General features: G+C 49.4%; 4 protein-coding genes across 4 annotated transcripts; all 4 read left to right on the top strand.

Moving 5' to 3' along the window:
* Positions 1 to 456: 456 nt before the first annotated feature.
* Positions 457 to 3,179, top strand: LOC112877928. The gene is made up of 2 exons (XM_025942305.1): positions 457 to 1,280; positions 2,238 to 3,179. The coding sequence occupies exons 1-2, from the start codon at positions 756 to 758 to the stop codon at positions 2,877 to 2,879; spliced, it is 1,167 nt and encodes a 388-aa protein (XP_025798090.1). The 5' UTR covers positions 457 to 755; the 3' UTR covers positions 2,880 to 3,179.
* Positions 3,180 to 3,989: 810 nt separating this feature from the next.
* On the top strand, positions 3,990 to 5,828 carry LOC112877178. Its single transcript, XM_025941393.1, has 2 exons — positions 3,990 to 4,526; positions 5,157 to 5,828. Exons 1-2 carry the CDS (start codon positions 3,990 to 3,992, stop codon positions 5,805 to 5,807), a joined length of 1,188 nt encoding a protein of 395 aa, XP_025797178.1. The 3' UTR covers positions 5,808 to 5,828.
* Positions 5,829 to 6,593: 765 nt separating this feature from the next.
* Positions 6,594 to 9,802, top strand: LOC112878329. The gene is made up of 2 exons (XM_025942779.1): positions 6,594 to 7,334; positions 8,910 to 9,802. The coding sequence occupies exons 1-2, from the start codon at positions 6,849 to 6,851 to the stop codon at positions 9,549 to 9,551; spliced, it is 1,128 nt and encodes a 375-aa protein (XP_025798564.1). The 5' UTR covers positions 6,594 to 6,848; the 3' UTR covers positions 9,552 to 9,802.
* A 587-nt stretch (positions 9,803 to 10,389) lies between these two features.
* On the top strand, positions 10,390 to 11,800 carry LOC112873561. Its single transcript, XM_025936559.1, has 3 exons — positions 10,390 to 10,707; positions 10,831 to 10,877; positions 11,499 to 11,800. The coding sequence occupies exons 1-3, from the start codon at positions 10,524 to 10,526 to the stop codon at positions 11,631 to 11,633; spliced, it is 366 nt and encodes a 121-aa protein (XP_025792344.1). The 5' UTR covers positions 10,390 to 10,523; the 3' UTR covers positions 11,634 to 11,800.
* The last annotated feature ends 1,136 nt before the right edge of the window (positions 11,801 to 12,936 follow it).

The following is a 12,936-nucleotide window of genomic DNA, read 5'->3' as shown; positions in this document are numbered from 1 at the left end:
TAAATCTTTATACATCTAACCAAAACTTACGATGGCTTGATCTGATTATAACATAAAATTAATCCGTAGGTTTTGGGTTGATCTCAGATGTGTCACCGATAATCATGTATTTAGCCTTTTTTAGGGTTGTATTTTAAATAATTTTGAAATTTCAATTTGCAGAGTGTATGGCTACGCAGCTCTTAAAAAACAAACAGAGATCAAACTCGAGATTCAAAAACATTAGATTTTTTTCGGTAGAATATCACGCTCCCCAGGCCCCCGCGTTTACAGGTTGACCAACCAGCTCGAACATGCAGCACCACCGGAATCAACGATCCGGGGCAAATCTACAGAAATCCCCATCTCACGCGATCCACCATCAGACAGCCCTCTCCACTCGTCCACCCGCTATAGCCGCTACCGCGAGCGCGAGTCCATCTCACGGGACAGATCCTTCACGGCTTTTGTAAACCGGGTCCATCGGTCCGTCCGGCTGCATCTCCTCTGTTGCTAGGTGAGCACACCCGTGACGCTACACGTCCCCCGAGGCGCTCCTCACTCCACCCCACACCACCAGCAGCAGCGCCGCCCGCTTCGCCAGTTTCGCACAACCCCAACCACCGCCGGCCCGCCAGGCCCCAGATCTGGTACGTGCCGCCCCTCGATTTGGCGCGCGCGATCCGGCCTCGTGCCGGAGATATGCCAGGCTCGAGCTCAAATCTGGGAGAGTCCACCGAGCCGAGATCCTAGTCGCGAATCGCGCGGGCGCAGCGATGCAGGCGCGGGTGGCGTCCATGGAGGACGTGAAGGAGGCGCGGCAGGCGGCGGCGGCGGGGCAGGGGAGGTTGCTGCCCACGGGGATGCTCAAGGTGTTCCTGGGCTTCCTGCTGCTGGGCGTGGGGCTGTCCGCCGCCGCCATGTACATGGCGCGGCACGCCGTGGCGGCGGCCGCGCCCGCGCTGTTTCGGCCGTGCCTGGGGTCCTCCGCCGCGGAGGAGGAGCCCGAGGGGCTGGAGCGGTGGACGCGCCCCCCGGCGCGCGTGGAGCACGCGATGACGGACGAGGAGCTGCTCTGGCGCGCGTCGTTCGCGCCGCGGGTGCGCGGGTACCCCTTCCGCCGCGTGCCCAAGGTGGCCTTCATGTTTCTCACGCGAGGCCCGTTGCCCCTGGCGCCGCTCTGGGAGCGCTTCTTCCGTGGGCACGAGGGGCGCTACTCCATTTACGTGCACGCCTTGCCATCCTACCACGCCAATTTCACCTCCGAATCCGTCTTCTACCGTCGCCAAATCCCCAGTAAGGTTAGCCCACCTCTCTCTTGCTTTACTTCATTTAGCCAGACCGTAGTAAGTCGCTTCAATTACTTGTGCTGATCGAGATGGATTGACAGCAAAAACAAATGCCCTTTAGTGCCATGTTTGTACATGGAGTTGTACTGTAAACTCAACGATTTTGCACGTGATCTGGCAAGTTGGTTACTGAGGACCTACGTTCCTGTACTTTAATGTATCCACATGTAACGTTCTCAATGAGAGTATTATCAAGCTGTAAATGATGACTTAAGAATACTGTGGAGAGGAGGCAGCGTAATCCTTTTGCATTTACCATTCCCCCGGACGATGCAAATTTTGGGTGCTTGGTTCGATGATTGAAATTGAACTGAAAGAAGTTGATCAAATCCAAACAGATGTTCTGAATTTTGTGCTATGTCTCTGTAAGTATAATCGCTAATTACCCTCCATTAATACTGATTAGCAGCACTGCCAATCATATTGCCGACCTAGTTCAAAGGCAACCTTTTTCAGCTGAGTATGTATCTACACCTTACCAATACTCAAAGAGTTCATAGATGGGATTGCTCTTTTCTGTCATCACTGCACATTTGCTTCTCAGGAAGATGGGCACCAACTAATTATAGAACACAGACTACTACCATCAGGAAGGCTATTTGCCTTTTCTTTTGGTTTTTGGGAAGACCAGCCATTTTGTGACATTATTGTTGGGTCATGGAGGCCTTGTTCTTAGTTTTTCCAGACTAACTGTGTGAAAACCACTGCCTATAGATATTTCTTGCAAACCTCAGTTATTGGTTGATTCCTGTTCTAGCACTGTAATGGTATATGATGTAAACCATACAAACCAACTTATACATCATAGTCATGTGTAGTATCATTTGATCAATTGGATGATTAGTTTCTTATGCTTCCCTGGTATTGAGATACCCCGACTTATTTGCTTGGTTTATGTACTGATCACAGGTTGCAGAATGGGGTCAGATGACCATGTGTGATGCTGAGAGACGTCTACTTGCCAACGCTTTGCTGGATTTATCCAACGAGTGGTTTGTGCTAGTGTCTGAGTCCTGCATTCCTATATTTGATTTCAACACAACATATGAATACTTCCAGAATTCAAACCGAAGCTTTCTCATGGCGTTTGATGACCCTGGACCATATGGACGGGGCAGATACAACTGGAACATGACCCCTGAGGTTGAACTTGACCAGTGGCGCAAAGGTTCTCAATGGTTTGAAGTAGACAGAGAACTTGCTATTGCAATAGTCAAAGATACGGTCTATTACCCAAAATTCAAGGAGTTCTGCAGGCCCCACTGTTACGTTGACGAGCACTATTTCCCTACAATGCTGACAATTGAAGCTCCGGATAGCCTGGCTAACAGAAGTGTTACTTGGGTGGATTGGTCGAGAGGTGGTGCACATCCAGCCACGTTTGGCAGGGGCGATATCACGGAGGAATTCCTGAGGAGAGTCCGAGAGGGGCGGACCTGTCTATACAATAACCAGAACTCAACAATGTGCTTCTTGTTTGCGCGGAAGTTTTCTCCAAGTGCATTGGAGCCATTGTTAGAGCTAGCGCCCACTGTGCTCGGTTTTGGTTGATGACTTGATGTATGCTTGAAGAGGTGTTGCCTGTAATTTTGATATTAGATCAGTGTAGGATTACAGCGTGGAGACATGGGCTTAGATTGATGGATGTAAACACGCACGGTGCCCGCATCCACTGATTATTATACACAAACCTGTATTGTTCTGTACAGTAAACTGACAATGGATCACAAGGGCTTTTCTCTCTAGGATTGTTCTTACTACCCCGCATTTTCTTGGTTTATTGGAAGATAATGTACTGTGAAATTTTTGGAGAAAATACTTAATGGAACGATGTAGGGCAGTGGGAGTGAACCTGGCCCAAAATCGAAGGTATATTGGATACTCTCTGTTTTGCCATCCCGAGAAAACTCCTCTTCATTGCTCTATGAGGACTACATATCCTGATACCCAGTTAGCAAATTATAGCAAAAGTGTGCAATGGCTTTTAGTCCCAACGGAACTGTTGTATCCGATCAGAAAGGCCGATCGCTTCTTCATCCTTTCATCAGTCAGGGGCAAAGGCTTTAACAAATAGACGTGTGATTTTGCCTAGTAATAGCGTACTCGTGTGTGTGTAATGCGCACTTGTGTGTGGATTATTCTTGTAATCATGAAAATAACTTATTCTAGTGATGGGATTTGGGCCTTGTCATAGAAAGTAAAAATAGTCTGGTGGTGTTGCATGAAAAATGGATAAATCGTGCTATGAAAGTATGAATCAATGTCAAATGACACATTCGGCCCCCCACGAAGAGCTCAACGAAGCCGGTCCACACTGACTCCACACACAGCCGAACCCCTGCCGCCTGCCGCCCCTTGATGGCTTTCGTAAACCGGGTCCATCTGGCTGCACCACCTCCGTTGACGAGAGCATGCCGGCAAAGCCCCGAGACGCCACACGCTCGAATCCCACCACCACCCGCTTCGGAGTTCGCGCCACCCCAACCGCGCCGCCGCGACCCCCCAGAAGGGCCAGAGCTCGAGCGCGTGCCACCCGTGATGCGGTGCGCCTGTGATCCGCGTCGCGCGGAGACATGCAACGCTCGCGCTCAAATACGGGGTGGGGACTGAGTCCATTCCACGCCGTCAAGAGAAATCCTAGCCGGGCCGCACCGCACCGCGATGCAGGCGCGGGTGGTGGAATCCATGGAGGACGCGAAGCAGGCCGTCCCGCCCGCGGAGCCGCGCAGGGTGCTCCCGGCGGGGATGCTCAAGCTGTCCCTGGGGTTCCTGCTGCTCGGCGTCGGCGTGGGGCTGTCCGCGTTCGGCCTGTTCCTGGCGCGGCACTCCGAGGCGGTGGCTGCCGCCGCGCCCGCCCTGTTCCGGCCGTGCGTGGGGGCGCCGGAGGAGGAGGAGGCGCTGGAACGGTGGATCCGGGCCCCCGCCCGCGCGCGCCACGCCATGGCGGACGAGGAGCTGCTCTGGCTCGCGTCGTTCGCGCCGCGGGCGCGCGGCCGGAGCGGCGGGTACCCGTTCCGGCGCGTGCCCAAGGTGGCCTTCATGTTCCTCGCGCACGGCCTGCTGCCGCTGGCGCCGCTCTGGGAGCGCTTCTTCCGGGGGAACGAGGGCCGCTACTCCATCTACGTCCATACGATGCCTTTGTACCGCGCCAACTTCACCTCCGACTCCGTCTTCTACCGCCGCCAAATCCCCAGCAAGGTTAGCTCGTCGCCTCCCTCTAGCTTTACAGCTAAACGACTTCTAACGTGATCTGACAGGATGGTCACTAAATATACCTATTTAGTCTGTCACTTTTAAAGATGGATTAAAGGACCATTTCTAATTAGGAGAGTATTTATATACTGAACATATAGGATGGTATGGTAAGTAATGCACCAGTCAATCCCATGAAGAAAGTTGTGATTTCAACCTCATATTACGAACTGGAAGAACACAACTAGATTTTATTTTCGAGAAAATCGACCATTTCTGTGATGCAGGGGTGTCAAATTAAGAACTAGAAGAACATAACTAGATAGATAACTTTGTTAAAAGTTCTGTCTATGATGTTTCTTGCAGACCTCATAGTTATTCATTTACTACTCGATTCACTGGTTGTTATTGTACTATTTGGATGTAACAATATGTATTTATCTGAAAATTATACTACTTTGATGTGTTACAATATGCAAATCATATGAACGTTGAACGAGCACATATCTCTCTCATTGCTGCGCGTACAGCTATTTGATCAACTGGTGGAGGAGTCATTTCTGTCTCTTTTCTCTTGTATTGAGATTCCCTGCTGGCATACTTGTTTGAGTTTGAAATAATGTTCACTGATTGCAGAATGTGGAATGGGGTCAGATGACTATGTGTGATGCTGAGAGACGTCTGCTTGCCAATGCATTGCTGGATATATCCAACGAATGGTTTGTGCTAGTGTCCGAGTCATGCATTCCTCTATTCGATTTCAACACAACTTACCAATACTTCCAGAATTCAAGCCAAAGCTTTGTCATGTCGATTGATGATCCCGGGAGAGATGGACGGGGCCGGTACAATTTAAACATGGCCCCCGAGGTCGAGCTGGAACAATGGCGCAAGGGCTGGCAGTGGTTTCAGGTTGACAGGGAGCTTGCCGTTGCGATTGTCAGGGACACGGTCTATTACCCAAAGTTCAAGGAGTTCTGCAGGCCTGGGTGTTATGCTGACGAGCACTACATCCAAACGATGCTCACGATTGAAGCTACTCATCGCCTTGCCAACAGGACGGTCACCTGGGTGGATTGGTCAAGAGGCGGCCCAAACGCAGCGCATCCAGCCACGTTTGGTAGAGGTGATATCACGGAGGAGTTCTTGAGGGGGATTCGAGAGGGAGGGGCTTGTATGTACAATAACCAGAACTCGACGATGTGCTTCTTGTTCGCGCGGAAGTTTGCTCCAAGCGCGTTGGAGCCATTGTTAGAATTAGCACCCACAGTGCTCGGTTTTGGTTAATATCGTTTCTATATGCTGTAATCAGTGCCTCCTGTAATTTTTTATTAGGTCACTGTGGATTATTACATTTTTGGAGATATGTCGGTGGATGAATTGATGAAACCATGAATGAACGCTGGCCAATTCAACTTGAATATTTTACACGGATTTTTATTTGTACGGTGAACCGATAATGGATCACAAGATTACTTTTCTCTAGGATTATTATGGTCCTGTGTTTTCTTGGTTCATCGGAAGGTTATAATGCAGATGTTTGACAATTATGCGTACTAATGTGATGGAAAATGAAGTTCAGTCTTGCAAGAGGTGGATTGTGCTGACGTGACTTCGCTCTTGTGCTCACCTGCAGGAGGGAGAGCAAGGTGGAGTCTAGTGGTTCATGAGGTGTGGTTGAATAGCCGAACAGGCACGTTCTCGTAAACTCTGCAATGGTAATAACTTTGATGATTGTATCCATAGTGTGTGATCAGGGAAGAATTTAGCTTAGATAATCTAAGGTTCGGTTAAAAAAAGCTGAAGACTTATCTTATAAAATTTTAAGATAAAAATACGTAAATACCAAGTTTAATTATAAAGAGAGCACTAAAATAATGATCTATTACCACTCTACGTGTCATCCGTCGTATCATCAATCTTCTTAATGGAACAGATATGATTAGTCAACCCAGCAAAGCATCCAGTCCTCCCAGGTCTCGGCAATTCTTGACTGCTCTGACTACTTGGCCAAACCTGAAAACTACCTGAAACCTTGGCCCCCTCAATGAAGCCGGTCCACGCACACCGTTCCCACTTCCCACACAGGCGAACCCAACCCCTTCGTGGCTTGCACTAGACTGGGTCGATGGAACTGGACCACCTCCGTTGATGGGCAAACTGCAAAGCCGGCGAGCAGCGTGGGCCACCCACGATGCCCCTGAGGCCCCGATCCGGCGTCGCGCCGGAGATAGGGAGGCACCCCCACGCTCGAATCTGGGGGATCCCACGGTGTCCTACGCCGGAGAACTCCTAGTAGGCTAGCCCCTAGCCGCGCTGCGGGCGCGGATGGCGTCCATGGAGGACGGCGTGAAGGAGGCGCGGCAGGGGCAGCACAGGCTGTTCCCGTGGGGGATGCTCAAGGTGTTCCTGCTGCTCGGCGTGGCGCTGTCCGTGGCCGGCATGCTCACGGCGCGGCACGGGCACGCGGTGGTATCGGTCGCCGTCGCGCCCGCGCTGTTCCGGCCGTGGCTGGGGGCCTCCCCCCCCGCCGCCGCCGCCGCGGCGGCGGAGGGGCTGGAGCACTCGATGACGGACGAGGAGCTGCTCTGGCGCGCGTCGTTCGCCCCGGGGATACGGCGGTACCCGTTCCAGCGCGTGCCCAAGGTGGCCTTCATGTTCCTCACGCGCGGCCCGCTGCCGCTGGCGCCGCTCTGGGAGCGCTTCTTCCGGGGCCACGAGGGGCGTTACTCCATCTACGTCCACGCGCTGCCGTCGTACCGGGCCAACTTCACCTCCGGATCCGTCTTCTATCGACGCCAAATCCCCAGTAAGGTCAGCTCGCCTACTTCTTAGCTTGTCTGCTCTAGACTGTTTGACAACAAAATCGAACCCCAGATCCGATTTAGGATTGCACATTGAGCTGTATTGTGTGCTTGCTCAATGTGTTTTCATACCGACGTTCCGGTTCAGCGGTAATGTACTGAACTACTTAATGTGGTTTCTCAGAATGCTGAGGAGTATGTAAGATGTGGTACTTAGTGTAAGTATGTAGTATTTACGATGTGAGTAATGCACCCAGATTCCCATGGAGGGTTGTAATTTCATTATTGTTTGCTTACCATGCCCGGATATTGCAAATGCTGACTGCTTCTTCTGAAAACGAGACAATCTGTTCCATTTGAACACTGTCAGCTCTGCAGCCTCTGTGCGTTACATCTCTGGTGGCTAAGGCCTGGCAGCATTTCTTCTTCAGTCGCTCAAGTGTCAGATGTGTTTGGACTTAACTTGATGACTACCCCCCCCCCCCCATCTAGTAAGCTTTACACCACCACTTGCCACTGGAATTCTGGCAGATATCCTGATCTCAACCATCTGGCACATCTGGATAACCCGGAAACCACAAGTTCTTCTAGAATGAGAAAGTAGTCAGTAGATGTCGTTTCCATCCTTTGTGCTGTAGTCCTAGACCTAGATCTATGCCATCACCGCTTCAAGCAATGTGGTTCTGCCAGTGAGATTTGAAGCTGGAGGTGGAGGGAGCACCTCTCTTTCAGCAGATCATCTGTTCCATCTCCCCTTTCTGGAGCTTTGCTAGTATGATTGTGGTGCGTACACCGGGGCGTATATTAAAAACTTAAAAATGTTGCTGGGTTGGACTATCGAATTGATAGAAGCTGATGATAACGGAAGTTCCTGTCCATCCTTTAATGAACCTGGTCCAATTTTACACAGGGTTAAGTTTGGTACTGTGTATCTACAAGCACCATTGTTTACCATCAATGAATATGTGGTTTGAATCTAATTCACATTGCTGCCTCTTCATATCGCCTTACTCACTATTATGAGATAGCCATTTCCTTCCTAGAACACAGTTACAATTTTCAAATGCTCCAAGCATATGAACTGAGGTTTCGAAGTTGAAACTGAGCAAAGTTCTCTTCCCCCTGTTGTCTTTCCCGGCATGCCATGCTTGCAATGCAAAAACTGTGTTCTCTACCTGGGTTTCACCTCGGCTTTTATATTGAGTTCAGGTGGGCAATATCTGCCCCCTGTTGCCACCTCAAAAAAAAAGGGATTAAAGTAGGATGGAAAACTAACTTATGCTGAAATGCTGACTACAATGATTAACTGAGTAGCATTGAAAAATGAGAAGGTTGTGCTTTTGACTTTTGAGAAAACCAACCTTCTATTAAAATAAAGAACTGGAAAATAGACCTTGATTACCTCTCTCTATAGATGTTTCTCGTTTTTGTTCTACTTGTAGATTGCGTAAACCATATGTGCCAACCTACTTCATGTACCTAATCGTGCATAATATTATTTAATCAACTGGAGAAGTGATTTCTGTGGCTTCCCTGTTTGTATTCAGATAACCTGACGCCTGTTTGATTTGTGTACTGATAACAGGTTGCAGAATGGGGTAAGATGACAATGTGCGATGCTGAGAGACGTCTACTTGCCAACGCCTTGCTGGATATATCCAACGAATGGTTTGTGCTTGTATCTGAGTCATGCATTCCTATATTTGACTTCAACACTACATACCAATACCTCCTGAACTCAAGCCAAAGCTTTGTCATGGTGATTGATGATCCTGGACCATATGGACGGGGGCGATACAATTGGAACATGACCCCTGAGGTTGAACTTGACCAATGGCGCAAAGGCTCGCAATGGTTTGAAGTAAACCGAGAACTTGCTATTGAAATTGTCAAGGATACGGTCTACCACCCAAAATTCAAGGAATTCTGCAGGCCTAGTTGTTATGCTGATGAACATTATATCCAGACAATGCTCTCGATTGAAGTTCCGCAGGCCCTGGCTAACAGGAGTGTTACTTGGGTAGATTGGTCCCGAATTGCTGCACATCCAGCAAGGTTTGGTAGGAGTGATATCACGGAGGAATTCTTGAGGGAAGTTCGAGAGGGACAGATTTGTCTGTACAATGATCGGAATACAACATTGTGCTTCTTGTTTGCTCGGAAGTTTGCGCCAAGTGCATTGGAGCCATTGTTAGAGTTGGCACCCATTGTCCTCGGTTTTGGATGATGTATGTTTTAGACTTGCTAGATTTGATGCGACTTAAATCTTGCAGTACCTAGAGAGGTGTTAGGTTTAGCAAAGGATGCGAGTAGGGGTTTATCTGGAGTATGGAATTTTAGATCCAAATGTTCAAAATAGGTCACCATGTTTTAACCGGTGCCACCTGTAATTTTTATATTGGATCATTGTGGATTACATATTTACATATATGGATAACTTGATGTATGAAAACATGCTCGGTGCCCAGCTTCGCTTGATCACTAATACAAACTTTTCTCTTGAATTACATGCCGAGTGGACTGTGGATATATGCTTTGTACAGTACACTATAAGTTGATTTCAAGAGAGCTTCTCTCTTGGATTTGTACCTTGCATTCTTTTTAATGTGAAATTCTGAGGAAAAAATTCTGAGGAAAGCAAAAGCTTGACATCCACTGATCCACAAGCAGAGCTGCGAGCCAAAAATGTAATGCGGAAAATGTATTTGAACAAAGTATCCTGTGCCCAATCAGCCTCAGTCTCAACCTTGCCCAAAATCCAAGCTGTACCGGAGATGTCCCTGCCCGTTTCCATCGAGAAAAACCTGTGACCTTCCGTTCCTCGGGACTTACTTACAAATATCTAGTATAGCAGCGTGGTGGTTTTGAGCAGAGTCGAGTTGAGTTACGCAACCGTGTTGATGTCTCGATCCAACCGGTTGTTATTAGTCGAGTTGGGAGGAGTTGTGAGTTGTGCGGTCGTGTTGGTCGGTGATGGTGTCGTTGTTGGTTACTGTGGTGCCCAATCTGGATGTTGTTTGCTTTTTCAATATAATCGGCTGCTGTTCTGACTGTTTGGTTTAAAAAAAAATCCAAGCTGCAGTGGAGATGTCCCTGCCCGTTTCCATCCAGAAAAACCTGTGGCCTTCCGTTCCTCAGGACTTGCAAATATCTAGCAGCTTACCAGCATCTAGCGGTGGCTCGGCCCCAAGGGAGACTGATGGATCCAATCAGAAGCCCGGTCGCTGCAGCTTCATCCTTTCATCGGTCAGCGGCGAAGCATCTCCAGCAAGCCGTCACCTTGGCTCAGAGGAACGGAATTAGCAGGAGGTCCCTTCTGACGTTGCTGACATCCACTGCCGCCATACCCGACGGCAGTGAATCAAGGAAGGCTCTACTGCAAGGTGAGCACCAAACTGATCAGACTTTTCGAGCTTTGAGCTAGTAGTAGCCTAGAAATATCAACGGTTGATTTGCTATCCACCTTGGGTGTATCAACAATTTAGCTTGTGGGTTCGTACACGCAGAGTATCTGAAGAAATCAAAGGACAACAAAGAGAAGAATGACAAGGAGGTACGCTGCCTTCTTTCAGTTCCTTTTTCCTTAGTATCCCATCACTATCCCAATTCCCAATTGATTGAGAAAAATGGCTGAGTCATGTCACAACTCGCTATTCCCGAGTAAACAAGGCGACTTTTGAGCAAGACTGACTACGGATTTAAGCAAAGGAAACCGGAAGTATCAGAATAAACTTTTACTAGTCTAGGAACATGAGTGGAAATACTATTTCCCAGTGAATACTGAATAGTTCGTTGGCTCTTAAGGCTGAAGTAAATGTCTCATGACTGGAAATGGAAGGGAACCTCTGTGCTAGTTGCAGGCCGAAGCTAAAGTTTTGCAGACGCTAACTTCAGGAAACTTCTCATTCGAGCATGAAGTTTCATGTTGCTGTGCATCTTCGTAATCTACAATTCTGAAACAAGTCGAGGTTCAAAGTTTCCCCCCACATCCATAACAATTCAGAAGTTGGTAGGTTTTTCCTCATGCAAACGTGAACTGACATAGGAAATATCGACTGACGATGTCATTCATATGAACTGCCAACGATGGTCCAAAGGGCAGCCGTCATTTTTCCTTCTAATAAAAACTAAAAATACGCTGCCAATGATCTCCGCTGCGTTTCTCATGTTCCAGAGGCTGGATGACTACTACAAGCGGAATTACATGGACTACTTCGGGCTCATCGAGGGCCCGGCCAGAGAGAAGAAAGAGGAGGAGCGCACGGAGTCGGAGAAACGGATCCTCGAGTGGCTTGACAAGAACAAGTAGTCAATGGCCAGGACAAGGGTGCTGAAGTTCTGACAGCCTTCCTCCGGTTCTTGCTAATTGCTATAGCTATGGCGCTTTGTGTAAGATGCATACTGGTTGAAGCCAAGCCTTGAAGGCCAATTTTTTAATAAAAAAACGACTCGCTATCCACGAGTACCTGGAAGATATCCCACGCAGCAATTGTGTGGCTCATCATTTGCTATGACAGGTGCATGAAGTCTATGTTAAAATAGTTTTGTGAAACTTTTTAATCAGGTTCTCCGGGTGGTGTGGTTGGTTATCACGTTAGTCTCACACACCAAAAGGTCCCCAGTTCGAACTTGGCTCAGACATCAGTCCTCTTGATATTTTTCTCCCTTTTCTGGCTTGCTATTCTTTTTCTCCCCAGTATTCTGGCTTGCTATTCTGTATGTCCCTTCCTTCCATATGTTGCATGCTTATTTAATTTTCCTAAACAAGTACTCGCTTCTTCAAACCTGCCTGCCACTTCCGAGTACAATATTCTTAACCGCAAAGGCCTTGGAACAACAGCCGCTGCCGCAACCATTACCACCATTACACAACGGCAGCAAGCAGCTCGACCAAAACCGGAACAAAACACACACCACCACCACAGCATTCAACTTCAACAATCAACATCCTCCTTCCTGCCCTAGGATCCAGCTTGATCCTCCGTCTCCAACCAGGCGTCACCCTTGAGACCACGGCATCCAGTATCCACCGGTTGGCCGTTGGCCGGCCGAGCTACGACTAGGACGCCTAACACTTTGACTTCCGCGGCCGTGCTACCTTAACGCAGCAAATCAATTTTAATCATCAAATCCCGCGGCCAACATAGCCGGATAAGGCAGTCTAGTGGGCCACGTGAGCGCACCACCGATCCAGATCCCTGCCGTTTTTTCACTAGTACACGCGGCTCACCTGCGGGCCGTAGAAAATGCCGCAGGATCGCGCCAGTGCTCGGCAGGCCGGCGAGCCGGCGACATTTGGCAGCGGCGGGTTTGACCACCGAGGGGGGCGGAGTGGTTGCGTTAGATTAGGCGTGGTTGGGTTAGGTGGCCCGCAACGGCGCCGTGTCTCTGTTCGGTGACGCTGATTTGATGCAACGCAGCGCAGCCGAGCCGACCCAACCGTCCGCTCGCTCGCCAGCCCGTCGTCGTCCAGCTCAGTGCCCCGCATCATTCACTCAGCCCACGCCTCCCCTCGAGCGCGCGGTGGCGGGAACGGGTCTCGGCCACGCGGCCGTCACGGTGATCGGCGATGGCGCCCGGTGGCCGGCCGCCGGTGGTGGTGCAGGCGAGTC

Source organism: Panicum hallii, chromosome 9 (assembly GCF_002211085.1).
Source record: "Panicum hallii strain FIL2 chromosome 9, PHallii_v3.1, whole genome shotgun sequence".
Lineage (NCBI taxonomy): Eukaryota > Viridiplantae > Streptophyta > Magnoliopsida > Poales > Poaceae > Panicum > Panicum hallii.
This window is presented reverse-complemented; position numbering and strand designations above follow the sequence as displayed.

What these genes read in the sequence shown, in the direction of transcription:
- LOC112877928 (XM_025942305.1), top strand. Translation starts at nt 756, where the DNA reads ATGCAGGCGCGGGTGGCGTCCATGGAGGACGTGAAGGAGGCGCGGCAG. An exon ending in GTCGCCAAATCCCCAGTAAG is followed by an intron (nt 1,281 to 2,237) that starts GTTAGCCCACCT and finishes TACTGATCACAG; the next exon opens with GTTGCAGAATGGGGTCAGAT.
- LOC112878329 (XM_025942779.1), top strand. Translation starts at nt 6,849, where the DNA reads ATGGCGTCCATGGAGGACGGCGTGAAGGAGGCGCGGCAGGGGCAGCAC. An exon ending in GACGCCAAATCCCCAGTAAG is followed by an intron (nt 7,335 to 8,909) that starts GTCAGCTCGCCT and finishes TACTGATAACAG; the next exon opens with GTTGCAGAATGGGGTAAGAT.
- LOC112877178 (XM_025941393.1), top strand. Translation starts at nt 3,990, where the DNA reads ATGCAGGCGCGGGTGGTGGAATCCATGGAGGACGCGAAGCAGGCCGTC. An exon ending in GCCGCCAAATCCCCAGCAAG is followed by an intron (nt 4,527 to 5,156) that starts GTTAGCTCGTCG and finishes CACTGATTGCAG; the next exon opens with AATGTGGAATGGGGTCAGAT.
- LOC112873561 (XM_025936559.1), top strand. Translation starts at nt 10,524, where the DNA reads ATGGATCCAATCAGAAGCCCGGTCGCTGCAGCTTCATCCTTTCATCGG. An exon ending in AAGGAAGGCTCTACTGCAAG is followed by an intron (nt 10,708 to 10,830) that starts GTGAGCACCAAA and finishes TCGTACACGCAG; the next exon opens with AGTATCTGAAGAAATCAAAG. An exon ending in AAGAGAAGAATGACAAGGAG is followed by an intron (nt 10,878 to 11,498) that starts GTACGCTGCCTT and finishes CTCATGTTCCAG; the next exon opens with AGGCTGGATGACTACTACAA.